This window comes from Pogoniulus pusillus, chromosome 2 (assembly GCF_015220805.1).
Source record: "Pogoniulus pusillus isolate bPogPus1 chromosome 2, bPogPus1.pri, whole genome shotgun sequence".
NCBI lineage: Eukaryota > Metazoa > Chordata > Aves > Piciformes > Lybiidae > Pogoniulus > Pogoniulus pusillus.
Window position 1 is genome coordinate 4,704,953 of NC_087265.1, and position 18,240 is coordinate 4,723,192.

At 49.1% G+C, this 18,240-nt stretch overlaps 1 protein-coding gene across 8 annotated transcripts in view; it reads left to right on the top strand.

Moving 5' to 3' along the window:
- Positions 1–18,240, top strand: part of MBD5 (methyl-CpG binding domain protein 5) — a 218,460-nt gene that overhangs the window by 144,171 nt on the left and 56,049 nt on the right. For all 8 annotated transcript variants that reach the window (XM_064154772.1, XM_064154746.1, XM_064154763.1 and 5 more), the window contains one exon: positions 15,472–16,172. In XM_064154772.1, coding sequence (XP_064010842.1) covers positions 16,060–16,172 — 113 coding nt within the window. In that variant the 5' untranslated portion in view covers positions 15,472–16,059. The remainder of the gene's footprint in view (positions 1–15,471; positions 16,173–18,240) is intronic.

Consider the following 18,240-nt stretch of genomic DNA (forward strand, 5'->3'; position numbering starts at 1 on the left):
TTTCAGAGATGCTCTCTGGCACATGTGTCTACACAAAGGAAGTTCTTGAAAGGGTGGACTTTGTCTGTTTTGTTTTGTTGTAAGTGAAAACCTCAGGTACTTCCAACTCTGAGGGTTACACAGGTGAGTGTGTTGGAGGAAGCCATGGAGATGGCTGCTAAACATGCACTGAGTAAAGGGATCGTGCTCCTTGCAGTTCAGCCACTGCCTTGGACATCTGTAGTGGCACAATCTGCTAAAGTAAGGATCCACTGCAGCTCAGTTAGGGTTAGGGGGCTGAGGAGAGACCTTCTCGCTCTCCACGGCTCCCTGAAGGGAGGTTACAGTGAGGTGGGGCTTGGTCGCTTCTCCCCAGCACCTGGTGATAGAAGGAGGGGGAATGGCCTGAAATTGCAGCAGGGGAAGTTTAAGTTGGACATGAGGAACAATTTCTTTGCTACAGGAGTGGTCAGGCTGCCCAGAGAGGTGGTGGAGTTGCTGTCCCTGGAGGTATTGAAGCCAAGCCTGGATGAGGCACTTAGTGCCATGGTCTGGTTGATTGGCCAGGGCTGGGTGCTAGGTTGGACTGGCTGAGCTTGGAGGTCTCTTCCAACCTGGTTGATTCTATGACCTGTAAGATCATAGTCCAACCATTAACCCAGCACTCTCAGTTCACCACTAAACCATGTCCCTCAGCACCACATCCCCACAGCTTTCAAACCCCTTCCATGGATGGGGACTCCTGCACTGCCCTGGGCAGCCTGTGCCAGGCCTTGACAACCCTTATGGAGAAAAGTAGAATGGTTATGTTGGGGTCTTCCAATCCTAATACATTCTACAGCATCAAAAAAGCTGAGGAGGGACTTTTCAGGCTGTCAGGGAGTGACAGGACTGGGGGGAATGGAACACAGCTGGAGGTGGGGAGAGTCGGAGTGGATGTGAGGAGGAAGTTGTTGAGCATGAGAGTGGTGAGAGGCTGGAATGGGTTGCCCAGGGAGGTGGTTGAGGCCCCATGGCTGGAGGTGTTTGAGGCCAGGCTGGCTGAGGCTGTGGGCAGCCTGCTCTAGGGTAGGGTGTCCCTGGGCATGGCAGGGGGGTTGGAACTGGCTGATCCTTGTGGTCCCTTCCAACCCTGACTGATTCTAGGATTCTAAAAGCAGTATAACTTAAGAATCCACAGGCACACTTGTAGGACATTTGCAAACTGTCATAGAATCATAGAATCACCCAGGTTGGAAGAGACCTCCAAGATCATCCAGTCCAACCTATCCCCCAGCCCTATCCAGTCAACCAGACCATGGCACTAAGTGCCTCATCCAGGCTTGGCTTCAACATCTCCAGGGATGATGACTCCACCACCTCCCTGGGCAGCCCATTCCAATGCCAATCACTCTCTCTGGCAACAACTTCCTCCTAACATCCAGCCTAGACCTCCCCTGCCACAACTTCAGACTCTGTCCCCTTGTTCTATTGCTGCTTGCCTGGGAGAAGAGACCAACTCTGTCCTTCACAGAGTTGCAAAGAAGTGGTTACCAGAGGTGGTTGGAGTGGCACAAAGTGAATTGGCAGCAGGGCAATTTAGAAACGTTTCATTTTAATGAAGTGCTTCAGTGCTGCTCACTTCTCTGCCTGTTGCCATGTGCTCTGTATTTACAAGAGAGCTGAAGATGACTTTCTCAAACCAAAGGCCAGAGGGTATCATGTATCCAGCTGTATTACAGTCCTGGATACCAACACAATGAGATAAGGAGGAAAGAAGAAAGGTTGCCTTTATACTTCAGGCACATTTGTTTGTCGAATCACTCTCCTAAAAATAGGGCTTCATAAAGTATTCAAGAGCCATCTAATTAGTCAAGAGAATGCTGCTTTTCAAAGTGGAGTGGCATTCCCCAAAAGTGATGCAACGTTTGTCTCTAACGAGGTGATACAGGAGCATCTGAACTAATTGCTTTGATAGACTTAAACAGATTAATAATGTGCAAGGGGCAAGGGAGGAAGAACTCCTTTTGATGCTGGGTGGTTTGAAAGTGATGCTTTTTATGAAGCTAAAACTTGCTGTTAGCTCTAAACCCCTCTGGCCGTGACTTGAGAGCATGGGTTTTGGAGGTTGTTCTGTGAGAGAAAGGAAAGCCTGGGAAAGGAGGTTGCAGCTCCTGTCTGTAAGCAGTGTTCTGTCTTAAGTTTTGAGTGTTGGCAAAGCTTTGTATCCCAAATCCCATGATTCCAAAAGTGACATTGGGCTTTGCGCATCAAGGGAGCAGGCAGTCATTGATTGCAGACCTCAAAGTAGCCTTGGTGAGGCACAGAATGGTTAAGGAGCACTTCAGAGTTCACCTAAGGAAAAATTAAGGAGCTTCTTTGTGATATTAGACTGGCAAAATGTGCCTTAATTGCCTGGCATCGACTTTCTAATGAGCTAAATGTTATATTGATATTCATGTCATATGTGGTAGGGCTCCAGAAGGCCACTGGTCAACTGGGATGCATTAAGAGGAATGTGACTGGCAGGTCGAGGAAGGTTCTCCTTACCCTCTGCTCTGCTCTAGTCTGGCCACAGCTGGAGTACAGACTCCAGTTCTGGATTCCCCAGTTCAAGAGAGGCAGGGAACTACTGCAGAGAGTCCAGCAGAGGCTCCAAAGATGCTGCGGGGTCTGGAGCATCTCTGTGAGGAGGAAAGGCTGAGAGCCCTGGGACTATTGAGCCTGCAGAAGAGCAGCCCCAGAGGGGATCTGCTGAATGCTCAGCAAAAGCTAGAAGACCTGTGGGGAGCAAGAGGCTGGTGTCAGGCACTTGTCAGTGGTGTCCACTGACAGGATATGGGGTGGTGGGCACAAAGTGGAACCAAGCAGGTTCCACCTGAAGATGAGGAGAAAGTGGTTTGGTGTGAGGGTGCTGGAACCCTGCAGCAGGCTGCCCAGAGAGGTTGTGGAGTCTACTCTGGAGAGCTTCCAACTCCAGCTGGGCATTATGATGCTGGGCAAGCTGCTGTGGGTGCCCCTGCTTTAGCAGGGAGGTTGGACTGGATGATCTCCAGAGGTCCTTCCCAAGGGCCACCATGCTGCAATCTGTGAATCCAGCCTATTAGTGTCTAATTTCAGTTTCTTTTCATTTTTATCCCTTTTTTTTTCACCACTAGACTAAAATCTTATCAGCATCACCAACTGAGTATGCAAAGGGGCTTCCTAAAATGTGACATTTCCAAAAGTGAGCCAGTTGCATTAAAAATTCAAGAGATATTTTTCAGCAGATGAAAAATTAAGGAGACATTTTCTGAGTGGGAAGTGAGAAGATACTTGAGGGGGCTAAAAGGGGGAAAACAATGCAATCTAGAGATGTTTTTAAGCATATTGTAATGAAACTGAACTGCAGACCAAATCTAAACAGCCTGCCTTGGCCTACAGGAGAGAAGAAAGAAAAGAAGTAATGGATTTAGATGTGGAAATTACTCAGGGTGATGTTGAGGTGCTGGAAGGTGCCCAGAGAAGGGCGATGAAGCTGGTGAGAGGCCTGGAGCACAGCCCTGTGAGGAGAGGCTGAGGGAGCTGGGGGTGTGCAGCCTGCAGAAGAGGAGGCTCAGGGCAGAGCTCATTGCTGTCTGCAGCTACCTGCAGGGAGGCTGTAGCCAGGTGGGGTTGGGCTCTTCTGCCAGGCAAGCAGGGGACACAGTCTCAAGTTGTGGTGGGAGAGGTCTAGGCTGGATGTTAGGAGGAAGTTGTTGTCAGAGAGAGTGATTGGCATTGGAATGGGCTGCCCAGGGAGGTGATCGAGTCACCATCCCTGGAGGTGTTGAAGCAAAGCCTGGATGAGACACTTAGTGCCATGGTCTGGTTGACTGGATAGGGCTGGGTGGTAGGTTGGACTGGCTGAGCTTGGATGTCCAAGCTGGTTGATTCCATGATAACATGAATTGTCTGGAGCTGTGGTGAGATTACAGAGGAGAGGTATTGAGTACATGGATTGATGACAATCTGGCTTTTGGAGACAATCCAGTGTCCAAAAGAGTTTGGATTTGGTTCAAAATCCAAATGTTTTCTATCCTAGTTCAAAGTTGTTCAGATAGAGTTCTGTGATGGAGAACAGGAAAGTGGTTCTCTGGTAGAGACAGGACTTCCATGCCCTTGAGTTGGAAGATTCTGGATTGGTAAGGAATGTAGAGGTTTGAGTAGTCAAATGCATGATGTCCGTGTCAGAGCATTCACAGGCAGGCTGATCCCTCCTGGGATTTTAATCTCTGCTTTCAGTCACAGAGCAGTGTGCCAAACCTAACAGAGCAATGCTGCTGTCCCCTGTCGTTGTGCCTTTAGAACAGAATCTCACAGGGGACTGGGTTGGAAGGGACCTTTCAAGTCCCTGCACTCAGAAAGGACTTAACTTAAGCAGGTTGCTAAGAGCCCCAAACAACCTAACCAGGAATGGTTCCAAGGATGAAGCTTCTAGTTGACTGGTGGGACTGGATGATCTTTGAGGTCTCTTCCAGCCTGGTTGATTCTGTGATTTGCCACCTCTCTGGCAACCTGGGACAGGTTCTCACTACTCTCAGTGGAAAAAAAAATTCTCCCTTAGATTAATCTAAATCTCTCTCTCACTTCAAACCATCACCTCTTGTCCTGTCATAGCAGGCCCTGCTCCAAAGTGTGTCCCCAGCTTTCTGATCTGCCCCTTCAAGCCCTGCAAGGCTACCAGAAGGTCTCCCTGCAGCCTTCTCTTCTCCAGGCTGAACAAGCCCAACTCTCTGCCTGGCCTCCCAGCAGAGCCCTTCCAGCCCTGCCAGCATTGCTGGGGCCTCCTCTGGCCCTGCTCCAACAGGTCCTTCTCTCTGCTGTGCTGAGCACTCCAGAGCTGGTCCTAGCACTGCAAGTGAGGTCTCAGCAGAGCAGAGGGGCAAAATCCCCTTCCCTGCCCCTGCTGCCCACACTGCTGGGCTTAGCCCAGGACACAACTGACAGCACACGGTGCCAGCTCACGTCCAGCTTTGCACCCAGCAGCAGCCCCAGGTCCTTCTCCACAAGGCTGCTCTTAATAAAGTCACAGTGAGTGAGAGCTCTTTTTAAATTGCAGCTTCTCATCTCAGCTGCCTTTTCATATTGAACGTGTTCTAAAACCAGCCTGCACCACTGGTAAGGTGACAAAGAGCCAGACCCAGGCTGGTTTAAGTGACTCTCATCCTCTTTCTCACTGCTGTCTTCCTTAGCTGCCTCTTTTTTGTTTGCCTGATAACCAGTTATTGAGAAAATGCAGAGGGTGTCCTTTGTTGAACCAGATTTAAGAGGATTAACTCTACTTGGAGAGCCCTCTGCTCTGCTTAACTTTTCTTTGGTATTGTGCAGTTAAAAAGCTACCACTCTGCAGATGCTGCTGAGTGAACAATTTCTATCCCAAAACATCATCTTCCTGCCATTGCTACCCAACAGGCAGGTGCAGTGGTTACAGCAGGTGCTGGGTGCAGCTTGTGGAGTTCAGCACAGAAGTGTGCTGAGTTCAGTGAGCAAATCTCACTCCCGTGAGTGTCCTCCTGTAAAGCGTGGCTGGTGGCACACTGATTAGCTGTGTACCCAGAGGCTTGCAGGGAGCCTCACCCATCTTGTCTGTAATTGATGGCATACTGGGTCCAGACCTGAAGAAGGACAGGGGCTTGGTGGAGAGGGTACAGAAAAGGGCTACAAAGATGCTAAGGGCACTGGAACCTCTCTGTGGTTAGGAAAGACTGAAAGATTTGGGGCTGTTTAGTCTGGGAAGAGGAAGACTGAGTGGGGATCTCAGCAACATCTGAAGGGTAGATGTTGGGAGGATGGGGATCAGTCTGTCCTCAGTGGTGCCCGGTGACAGGACAAGGGCTAATAGGCACAGACTTGATGGGCCTGGAGCACAAATCCTATGAGGAGAGGCTGAGGGAGCTGGGCCTGTTTAGCCTGGAGAAGAGGAGGCTCAGGGGTGATCTTATTACTGTCTGCAACTACCTGAAGGGGCATTGTAGCCAGGTGGGGGGTGGCCTCTTCTCCCAGGCAACCAGCAACAGAACAAGGGGACACAGTCTCAAGTTGTGCCAGGGGAGGTCTAGGCTGGATGTTAGGAAGAAGTTCTTCACAGAGAGAGTGATTGGCATTGGAATGGGCTGCCCAGGGAGGTGGTGGAGTCACCGTCCCTGGGGGTCTTCAAGAAAAGCCTGGATGAGGCACTTAGTGCCATGGTCTGGTTGATTGGTTAGGGCTGGGTGCTAGGTTGGACTGGATGATCTTGGAGGTCTCTTCCAACCTGGTTGATTCTATGATTCTATAAGAAGTTCCACCTAAGCATGTGGAGGAACTTCTGACTATAAGGGTGGTGGAGCACTGGAGAAGGCTGCCCAGAGAGTAGATGGAATCATGGAATGGTTTAGGTTGGAAGATACATCAAAGCTCATCCAGTTGCAACCCCCTGCCGTAGGCAGGGACATCTCCCACTAGAGCAGGTCACTCAAGGCCCCATCCAACCTGGTCTTGAACACTTCCAGGAAGGGAGCAGCCACAACCTCCCTGGGCAACCTGTGCCAGTGTCTCACCACCCTCACTGCAAACAACTTCTTCCTAACACTCAGTTTAAATCTCCCCTCTGCCACTTTATAAACTCACTGCTCCTCATCCTGTCATTACAAGACCTTGTCAATAGTCCCTCCCCAGCCCTCCTGTAGCCCCCTTCAGATACTGCAAGGCCACTCCAAGGTCTCCTCAAAGCCTTCTCTAGGCTGTAGAGCCCCAACTCTTGTAGTCTGTCCTGAGAGCAGAGCTGCTGCAGCCCTCTGAGCATCTTGGTAGCCTCCTCTGGACTGGCTCTAACACTTCCATGTACTGCTTGTGTTGGGGGCTTCTTGTGATGGAAGTCTCTGTCTCTGGAGACATTCAAAACCCACCTGGACCTGTTCCTGTGTGACCTTCTTTAGGTCAACCTGCCTTGGCAAGAGGATTGGACTCAAATGATCTCCAGAAGTCCCTTCTCAAAACTACTACTCTCTGATATCTGTGCTCTGATTCATTTTTAGTCTGTGCATCCCCCAAATCCTTGTATCCATTTACAGTTCTTCAGTCTCACAATCCTCAAGAAGAAGTCACTCAACCAATCACAGAGTCACACAGAAACATGCAGGTTGGCAAAGCCCCTCAGGATCACCAAGTCCAACCTAGAACCCTCCTCTGCAAGATTCACCTTAAACCACCTCCTTAAGCACCACATCCAAACCACCCTTAAACACACAGTGATGGTTTGGGTGTTCCCTGTCCCTTTACACTTAAGAAAATCACCCAGACTAGACTCAGGCAGCTGGAAGTTAAGGAATGGAGCTTTATACTCATAGCTTAGCACAATGTACAAGCAGTTAGTTACAATTTATACAGCTAGATACAGCAATATACAAGTTAAAAGTGATACAGAAACACAACAGCCCTCCCAGAAACCAGAGTTCCCAGGAGGGGCTCCTAACTACCCTTCCACCTTCTTCCCACCCCTCTGCCTTATCCCAGACTTTGCCTTACATTCAAAGTGAATTTGGAGGTTTGGTGAGGAGGGTTAGGAAGCAGAAGGCTTAGTCAGACAGCAGGTTAGGTTAGAGAAGTGCATGCAGCCTAAAAGCCAAGGAGCAGCTCCCTTGTCTGTATTTATGTTCTTGTTTTTATACATCTCAGCAAGCCTGTAAGTGAAGCAGACATCACCATTGTTTCCTTTTCACAGCCTGTCATCTAATCCTTCTCACCAAAACATCCCAGCTAGGCTCAAAGTCTCACACACATCCAGGGTGGGTGACTCCACCACCTCCTTGGGCAGCTCATTCCAGTCCCTGACCACTCTCTTTTTTCCTCATATCCAATCTAAACCTCCCCAGATCTAAAACCTACCCAGTCTAAACCACTCCAGTCTCAGCTTGAGGCCATTCCCCCTTATTTCATCTCCAATCATCTGTAAGAAGAGCCCAGGAGCAGCCTCTCCACAACCTCCCTTCAGGTAGTTGTAGACAGCAATGAGGTCTCCCCTTAGCCTCCTCTTCATAGAATCATAGAATCATAGAATCAAGCAGGTTGGAAGAGACCTCCAAGATCATCCAGTCCAACCTATCACCTAGCCCTATCCAGTCAACCAGACCATGGCACTAAGTGCCCCATCCAGTCTTAATCTTCTATTTCTGAGCTCTTAGTGAAGGTCAGTAGTTAAAAAATTGATTAATTATAAGTGTTAGAATGCTGCCAAACTTCAGGCTAAGGAAAGAGGTGGCAGATCAGAAGAGCATACATCTTGGATGCCTCAGAGCCTGGTGCACAGGTCAAAGGTGATGTTGGACTGGGCTGCAACTCTACAGCTTAGTTTTTGCCACAGTTGGTTGTACAGGTTTTCTGGTGGTCTTTTTGCCTTCTTGTCTTAAAAAGAGTGGGTACTCTAATACTGACACTCACAGGCTTACCACATGTGAGTGGGTAAAGAGGCATGAGCATCAGTACCATTATTCTCTTTTGCTGCCCAGGGAGAATCATAGAATCATAGAATCATAGAATCAACCAGGTTGGAAGAGACCTCCAAGACCATCCAGTCCAACCTAGCACCCAGCCTGAACTAACCATCCCCAGCTCCCTCGGTCGCTGGATGAAGCCTGCTTGACAGTGTCTGCCTGAAGCAGCCATTTTATTCCACCCCCCTGTGCTGAGTAAAGAAACCTTTAAATGTTTTGCAGAGCAGCTGCAGCTGAGTGAATTCTCTTGCAGCTTTCAGTGCTGGTTCAGGCTCCGTGCGGCACAGAGAAACGATGTCTGCGATTAGCTGCCGATAAGTATTAGGATGGTGAGGGAGAGCTGAGGCAGAGCATTGCAGAACTGGTAGAAAATCCAAGGTTACTTCAAAGCATCTCTTGCTGCTTGTGCAAAAAAAAAACGAGACTCCAAGAAATTGATGGCTGTTATTTTCTGGTAATGGATCCAGTGCAATTGCCCTAAATAGCAACCTGAGCCACAGCAAGGCTGAGCAACCTCCCCTGCGCTGTGTGCTCCTGGCATTTGAAATTGATCTTTTCTGATTTGACTGCATTATAGAAAGTTAATTCTTGTTTAAAATAATAGGAGAATTGTTTACCTATTTGATCCTGACATGGAATGAAAATGCCAAGGCAGCACCCAGCGATAACGCTGGAACTCGGTGGGAAAGTCTACCTTGGCTTTGATGAAACCTCCTCTGCTACATCCTGATCAGGATAAACCCAATCAAACACCAAAACTTCTCAGCTGAAAACCTGGGAGAGCCCTGAACTGTTGCCAGGTGCTCTCCAAATCCTATTTCTGTGTACCAGATTTAGAGATTAAGGGATAGATTGTTATGAGATGGGAGATGGCAAGGTGTTTCGTGTGACATTCACGCTGACCTTCACTCACCTCCCTAGCACCAAGCAGCATCTCATCCCTCTGCTCATCCCTAGCCCACTTCTGCCCAGCCAAGGATTACTGGAGTGCTTCAGAGCATGGGAAAGTTGAAAGGGACCCTTGAAAAACAGTGCCAGGCTCTTCTAGGAAGCTTTGTCCTGCAGAAAATCATAGAATCATTAGGGTTGGAGAAGATCCTTTTGCTATTAATCACTTCTTGATTAAACTTGTACTCACCTTCTTTATTCTGAGAATCTCACTCTGTTATTTAGACTTCAGAGATTCATAGAACAGCTTGTGTTGGAAGGGATCATAGAATCAAGCAGGTTGGAAGAGACCTCCAAGCTCAGCCAGTCCAACCTAGCACCCAGCTCTAGACAATCAACCAGACCATGGCACTAAGTGCCCCAGCCAGGCTTGGTTTCAACACCTCTAGGGACAGCAACTCCACCACCTCCCTGGGCAGCCCATTCCAATGCCAATCACTCTCTCTGCCAACAACTTCCTCCTAACAATCTTACAGATTATCTAGTTCCAACCACTAGACCTCCTGTTAGACCACACTTCTCATGGCCTTGTCCAATCTCTGTGTGAACACCTCCAGGGAAGGGGCAGTCACATCTTCCCTGGGCAACCTGTGCCAGTGTTTCACCACCCTCACTGGAAAAAATTTCTTCCTAGTCTCCAGTCTGAATTTGCCTTCTTCCAGCTTCAATCCATTTGCAAAAGTTCCTCCCCAGCTCTCCTGCAGCCCCCTTCAGGTCCTGGAAGGCTGCTCTAAGATCTCCCTGGTGCCATCTCTTCTCCAGGCTGAACAGTCCCACCTCTCCCTGCCTGTCCCCACAGGGGAGATTCTCCAGCCCTCTAATCATCTTCATGGTCTCCTCTAGATCCTTTCCATCAGGTCTATGTCCTTTTTGTGCTTGAGACACCAAAATTGGGGGTGCAGTGCTCCAGATGAGGTCTCAAGAGAGCAGAGGAGGAGACCTCAGTCATCCTACTGGTTGAGAGGGTATGTCCAGCTGGCTCCTTCCTGGTCCTCATCCTGCTTTTACATACCTTGTGTTTGTTGTTCCTTTATGTAGCATTTCCAAGTAGGATATCTGAAGAGAATGTGCTGCATAAGTGTCCTTCAGGGAATATTCCTGAGGACTATATTTATGCCTCCCTGTTCTTCCTGTAGTGGTCTTGAAGGAAGGAGCTGCTGTTTCTGTTAAACATAGCTGTGATGTGATGTTGGTAGCCAAGGACTGCTGTAGGATTCTATGTCTTTATGTTCCATTTCTCTCTCAGAAACCCTTTTCTTATTAAAATCAGTCAAGTCTTTAGTTACATTTCCTATTTTTAGCTTGACATTTGTGTTAGGAATAAGGCAGAGTCGACATGCAGTTCCAAATCAGACCTGTCACTGCAGTAGTCCTCAGTGCCATTTACACACGAGTTCTACATTTCTAGTTCTGTTTCTCCTTGAATCACATCATCCATGTTTGGCTCACCTTAATAAATCATCCCAGCTCAAGGGTTCAGTCTCACTTAGTCAACTTCAAAAGCTGTTTTGAGGGAGTAGCACAATTTACATCATTCTGAAAGTCTTTCATTAAGGAAACTCTGCCCTGCTAAGACCACACCTGGAATACTGTGTTCAGTTTTGGGCTCCCCAGTTCAAGGTAAACAAAGAGAGAGTCCAACAGAGGTGACAAGGATGATGAAGGGGCTTGAACATCTCTCCTATGAAGAAAGACAGAGAGTTTTGGGGTCCCCAGTTCAAGGTAGACAAAGGTCTACTGGAGAGAGTCCAACAGAGGTGACAAGGATGATGAAGGGACTTGAGCATCTCTCCTATGAAGAAAGACTGAGAGTTTTGGGCTTCCCAGTTCAATGTAGACAAAGGTCTACTGGAGAGAATCCAACAGAGGTGACAAGGATGATGGAAGAACTTGAACATCTCTCCTATGAAGAAAGACTGAGAGTTTTGGGCTTCTCAGTTCAAGGTAGACAAAGATCTACTGGATAGAGTCCAACAGAGGTGACAAGGATGATGGAAGCACTTGAACATCTCTCCTATGAAGCAAGACTGAGAGCCCTGTGGCTGTTTAGTCTGGAGAAGGCTAAGAGAGGATCTTATGCGTGTCTGTAAATATCTGAGGGGTGGGTATGAGGATGAAGGTGCCAGGCTCTGTTCAGTGGTGCCCAGGGATAGGACAAGTAATAATGTGCATAAGCTGGAACTCAGGAGGTTCCACCTCAACATGAGGAGAAACCTCTCTGCAGTGAGGGTGCTGGAGCAGGCTGCCCAGAGAGGTTGTGGAGTCTGCTTCTCTGGAAACTGCCAAGACCCATCTGGATGTGACTTACCCTTGGTGCTCCTGCTTTATCAGGGTGTTGGACTCACTGGGCTCCAGAGACCTCTTCCAACCTCTCCCAATCTACAATTTGCTCATACAGTATAATCATATGAGTGGAGTTCCCACTTGTGCTGCTGAGCTCCTTCCATAGGCATTGAGAGCTCCGTGCATTGCTACTGCCATTGCCCTTTTTATTGCACAGCTTCTTCTGTGAAGTGATTCTTTTAACTTATTTTTTTCCTAAATGGCAGTGCTTTTCCATTTCCATGGATATTTTCAACCCTCAGCTTCCTTCAGATCCATCCAGTTTTATCAACAGTGTTTAAAGGACATTAATTGAGCCAGTCATCTGTTGATAATTCTGAACAGGAGCATATGTGGAACTATGAAGTTAAAAGATACACCCAAACTGGGCTTTAACTCTTTGCTAACAGTTGCACTCCTCTTGTTTTTGAGATACAGCTGCTCTATATCCAGGTATAAATAGAATATCCTAGCAGGGTTATATAACAAGGCCAAGTGCAGGGTTCTGCACTTTGGCCACAACAACCCCAAGCAGCACTAGAGGCTGGGGACTGAGTGGCTGGAGAGCAGCCAGGAGGAAAGGGACCTGGGGGTACTGATAGATAGTAGCTGAAGATGAGCCAGCAATGTGCCCAGGTGGCCAAGAGAGCCAATGGCATCCTGGCCTGCATCAGGAGCAGTGTGGGCAGCAGGACAAGGGAGGTTATTCTTCCCCTGTACTCAGCACTGGTCAGACCACACCTTGAGTGCTGTGTCCAGTTCTGGGCCCCTCAATTCAAGAAAGATGTTGAGGTGCTGGAAGGTGTCCAGAGAAGGGCAACAAAGCTGGTGAGGGGCCTGGAGCACAAATCCTATGAGGAGAGGTTGAGGGAGCTGGGGGTGTTTAGCCTGGAGAAGAGAAGGCTCAGGGGTGATCTTATTACTGTCTACAACTACCTGAAGGGGCATTGTAGCCAGGTGGGGGGTGGCCTCTTCTCCCAGGTAACCAGCAATAGAACAAGGGGACACAGTCTCAAGTTGTGCCAGGGTAGGTATAGGCTGGATGTTAGGAAGAAGTTCTTCACAGAGAGAGTGATTGGCATTGGAATGGGCTGCCCAGGGAGGTGGTGGAGGCACCGTCCCTGGGGGTCTTCAAGAAAAGCCTGGATGGGGCACTTAGTGCCATGGTCTAGTTGATTGGATAGGGCTGGGTGCTAGGTTGGACTGGATGATCTTGGAGGTCTCTTCCAACCTGGTTGATTCTATGATTCTGTTTACCCTAAGCTTTGTTCTGATGGTTGTGTTGGCATTTCAAATGTTGATTTTAAGCTCTCTAAACGTACAGCCATGTACATACAATCACAGAGCCACTTGGGTTAGAAGGGGCTATAGACATCATCTACTCCAACCCCTTGCCGTGGGCAGGGACACCTTCCACTAGCCCAGGTTGCTTAAGACCCCATTCAGCCTGCTCTTGAGCATCTCTAGGGAGGTGACTTCCACAGCTCCCCTGGGAAACCTGTTGCAGTGTCTCATCACCCTCACTGGACAGCATTTCTTCCTAATTTCCAGTCTAAATCTCCCCTCCTCCATCTTAAATCCATTACCTCTCATCCTATCACTGCAAGCCCTTGTGAAGTTTCTCCCCAGCTTACTTGTAGGTCTTCTTGAGGTACTGAAAGACATCTAACAAGGTCTCCTCAGAGCCTTCTCTTCTCCAGGCTGAACAGCCCCAACTCCCTCAGCCTGTGCCTGTAGAGGAGGTTCTCCAGCCCTCTTTGTGGCCCCACTCTGGACTCACTCCAACAGTTTTAAGTCCTTCTTGTGTTAGGGTCCCCAGACTGAATGCAGTACTCTAGCTGTGGTTTCACAAGTGCAGGGAAGAGGGGGAGCATCACCTCCCTTGTCCTTGTCACACATCACTGCCTATAGCTACTTGAAAGGACCTTGTGAGGCTGCTGCTGGTCTCTTCTCACAGGTGAATAGTGATAGAACAAGAAGGAATGGCCTCAGGCTGCCAATGGAGTAGGTTTAGACTGGACATCAGCAAACACTTTTTTCCCAGCAAGAGTGGTCAGGCATTGGAATGTGCTGCCCAGGGAGGTGGTGGAATCACCAAGCCTGGATGTGTTTAAAAGTTGTTTGGCTGTGGTTCCTGGGGATATGGTTTAGGGTGCACCTTGTAGAGTAGGGATAAGGATTGGACTTGGTGAGCCTGAGGAGCTTTTCCCACCTGAATGTTTCTGTGATTTAGTAACATCTTCAGGAGTTACTGACCTGGGCTGAAAGACCAAAGTGTGGTTTGGTGGGGCTCAAGGTCAGGCTCGGTGGTGCTCTGAGCACCCTGATCTAGTTGGGAGTGTCCCTGATTGCTGCAGGGGAGTTGGATTAGATGACTTTTAGGCTGCCTTCCAACCTGGGAGTCTGGATTGATGAAGAGCTCAGCATGAGCCTGCAGTGTGAGTGCAGCCCAGACAGCAACCCTGTGCTGGGCTGCAGCAAGAGCAGTGTGGGCAGCAGGGCAAGGGAGGGGATTCTGCCCCTTGACTCTGCTCTCCTCAGACCCCACCTGCAGTCCTGGGTGCAGTTCTGGAGCCCCCAACACAAGAAGGACATGGAAGTGTTGGAGCCAGTCCAGAGGCCACAAAGATGCTCAAAGGGCTGCAGCAGCTCTGTGAGAAGAGGCTGAGAGAGTTGGGACTCTGCAGCCTGGAGGAAAGAAGGCTTTGAAGAGACCTTGTAGTAACCTTCAGTATCTGAAAGGGACTACAGGAGGGCTGGGGAGGGACTATAGACAAGTTCTTGTAATGAGAGGGTGAGGAGGAATGGGTTTGGACGGGCAGAGGGGAGATTCAAGCTTGCTGTTAGGAAGAAGTTGTTTGCAGTGATGGTGGTGAGACACTGGCACAGGTTGCCCAGGGAGGTTGTGGAGCACAGAATCACCCAATGTGATCTCTCCCTAGAGGTGTTCAAGGCCAGGTTGGATGAGATCTCAAGTGTCCTGTTCTAGTGGGAGGTGTCCCTGCCTATGTCAGGGGGTTGCATCTGGATGATCTTTGATGTCCTTTCCAACCTAAACCATTCTATGATTCTATGATTCCTCTAACAGGGGCTGCAGAGCTGGACACAGCACTCCAGGTGGAATCTCACCAGAGTGGAGTAAAGAGGGAGAATCCTTTCTGACCTAAATCATTCTATGATTCTGTGATGGTTTGGGTGTTCCCTGCCCCGCCCCCCACTTTGGAAATCACCCAGACTAGACTCAGCCAGCTCTGGAAATTGAATGAAGCTTATATTTACTGCTTAGCTCCATGTACAAGCAGATAGTTACAGCATATACAGAAATATACCAGGTAAAAGGTAATACAGACACACAGCTCCCCTCCCAGACACCTGAGTCCCCAGGAGGGGCTCTCAACCACCCTTCCACCTTCTCCCACCCCTCTCAACCTTACTTCAGTCCCACGGAAGAATGGAGGTTTGGGCAGGGGGTTAGGGAGCAAAGTGGATTAGTCAAAGAGGCTAGAGAGAGATGCAGCTCAGCCAGATCCCCAGCAGAAGTAAGACTCCCTTATCTATGTTTGGATTTTTGTTTTCATACATCTCAGCAAGCCTACGAGTGAAGCAGACATCACCACTGCTTTCCTTCCACAGCCTATAACCTAATTCTTCTCACCCAAACATTCTAGCTATCTTCAAACTAGCACAGATTCTAATCTTCCCAGGCCCTAAGCAAACAGCCTCATGTGTTTTCTCTCTCTGTGTTTTTCAGGCTGTTTTATTGGAGCCAGGGAGTCATGAAAGAAACTCAAGAAGACAACCTGGATAAGGAACGGAAGCTAAAAAGGAAAGCAAAAGAATGTGGCATATAAAGGGTATAATACCTGGAGGTCTTAGATCTGACTCATATTTATACACATGAGACCAGCTTTCACAAAACACAAGTTCTCTTAGGCAGTCCTCAAGCTTGGAGCCATGCTGTTGAACTAGAAATCCTCCTTTTCCCCATTCTCCTTTCCAACAGGTAACAAAGGATTGGTGAATGATGATTTTCCCAAGTTGGAAGCACTAATTTTTTTATTATATATTTTTTTTTTAAAAATCTATCTTTTAAGTTCATCCTTATGAATAGATAAGGATCTAAACCTTGCCTATTTAATGTGGATTATGATGGGAAAGTGACTGGTTAAGAAAAATGGCCACTTTGAAGGACTTGGTTTTAAACTGAGCTGCAGCCTCCCAATGCACTTTGTACAGTCTGGGGAAAGGTGTACTCCTTTGGGAGGCCACGATGACCTGTAGTAAAAGGATATCATCTTCCTGTTGATACCTTTGGAGACTCATAAAGAGAAGCAGAAAAATGAATGGTGGAAAGGAGTGTGACGGAGGGGACACGGACGGAGGGCCACCGGCAGTGCAAGTTCCCGTTGGTTGGCAGCGGCGGGTGGACCAAAGCGGAGTGCTCTACATCAGGTAAGCTGCTCTCGGGTTGGTGCTGCTCCTTTGCTTAGTGGTTGTGAGTCCAGTGGGATGGGGTTCAATAGCTCCAAGTGCAGGGTGCTGCACTTTGGCCACAACAACCCCATGCAGAGATACAGGCTGGGGTCGGAGTGGCTGGAGAGCAGCCAGACAGAGAGGGATCTGGGGGTGCTGATTGATACCCACCTGAACATGAGCCAGCAGTGTGCCCAGGTGGCCAAGAGAGCCAGTGGCATCCTGGCCTGCATCAGGAATGGTGTGGTCAGCAGGAGCAGGGAGGTCATTCTGCCCCTATACTCTGCACTGGTTAGACCACACCTTGAGTGCTGTGTTCAGTTCTGGGCCCCCCAGTTTAGGAGGGACATTGAGATGCTTGAGCGTGTCCAGAGAAGGGCGACGAGGCTGGTGAGAGGCCTCGAGCACAGCCCTACAAGGAGAGGCTGAGGGAGCTGGGATTGGTTAGCCTGGAGAAGAGGAGGCTCAGGGGAGACCTTATTGCTGTCTACAACTACCTGAGGGGTGGTTGTGGCCAGGAGGAGGTTGCTCTCTTCTCTCAGGTGGCCAGCACCAGAACGAGAGGACACAGCCTCAGGCTGTGCCAGGGGAGATTTAGGCTGGAGGTGAGGAGAAAGTTCTTCCCTGAGAGAGTCATTGGACACTGGAATGGGCTGCCCGGGGAGGTGGTGGAGTCGCCGTCCCTGGGGCTGTTCAAGGCAAGGTTGGACATGGCACTTGGTGCCATGGTCTAGCCTTGAGCTCTGTGGTAAAGGGTTGGACTTGATGATCTGTGAGGTCTCTTCCAACCCTGATGATACTGTGATACTGTGAACGGGTGGGCAATTGGTGACTCAGCTCAGCTTTTGTGCTCAAAAACTTTGAGGGCTGCTTCTTTTTGGAGGTGTGAGATCTGGAGAGGAGAAGGCTTGGAGGAGACCTTGGAGTGGCCTTACGGTACCTGAAGGGGACTACAGGAGGGCTGGGGAGGGACTATTGAAAAGGTCTTGTGGTGACAGGATGAGGAGGAATGGGTTTGAACTGGAAAAGGGGAGATTTAAACTGGATGTTAGGAAGTTCTTTTCAGTCAGAGTGGTGAGACACTGGAAGAGCTTCCTCAGGGGGGTTGTGGAGCACAGAATCACCCAACGTGATCAAAGATCACGTTGGGTGATTCTGTGCTCCACAACCTCCCTGGAGGTGTTCAAGGCCAGGTTGGATGAGGCTTTGAGTGACCTATTCTAGCAGGAGGTGTCCCTACCTATGGCAGGGGGTTGGAACTGGATGAGCTTTGAGTTCCCTTCCAAGATAAACCATTTTATGTCTTTCTCTGCTGATGTTAGTGGAGTCCTCTTATGTCAGTTGTGCCATTTGCATGCCTTTAACCTGCTCTCCAATCAAATCTTGCTTGGTCTTGAATATTTGATAACTCTTACTCTGCACTTTGCTTTAGGCATGAGTGGTTGTTTATTACTTCTTATTGTCATGTGGGTTTTAAAGCTGAGCAGCAGCAGATTGAACCTTCCTGTGTATCTTTATTATTCAATGCAACTAACCAGAGGTTTAGTTCTGTGCCACCTGAGATGGTGAGAAAGCTCTGCTGCCTTTTGCCTGCTCTCAGGTGCAAAGGAAATCCCTTTGCCTTGCACCAGTATGGCAGTTTTTAGGATATGACACTAAGCTGGGGGCAGATGTGACTGAGTTGGAGGGCAGAAGGGCTCTGCAGCGGGACCTTGACCGCCTGCACAGATGGGAATAGGATGGGGTTCAATAGCTCCAAGTGCAGGATGCTGCACTTTGGCCACAACAACCCCATGCAGAGACACAGGCTGGGGTCGGAGTGGCTGGAGAGCAGCCAGACAGAGAGGGATCTGGGGGTGCTGATTGATACCCGCCTGAACATGAGCCAGCAGTGTGCCCAGGTGGCCAAGAGAGCCAGTGGCATCCTGGCCTGCATCAGGAATGGTGTGGTCAGCAGGAGCAGGGAGGTCATTCTGCCCATGTACTCTGCATCTTGAGTGCTGTGTTCAGTTCTGGGCCCCCCAGTTTAGGAGGGACATTGAGATGC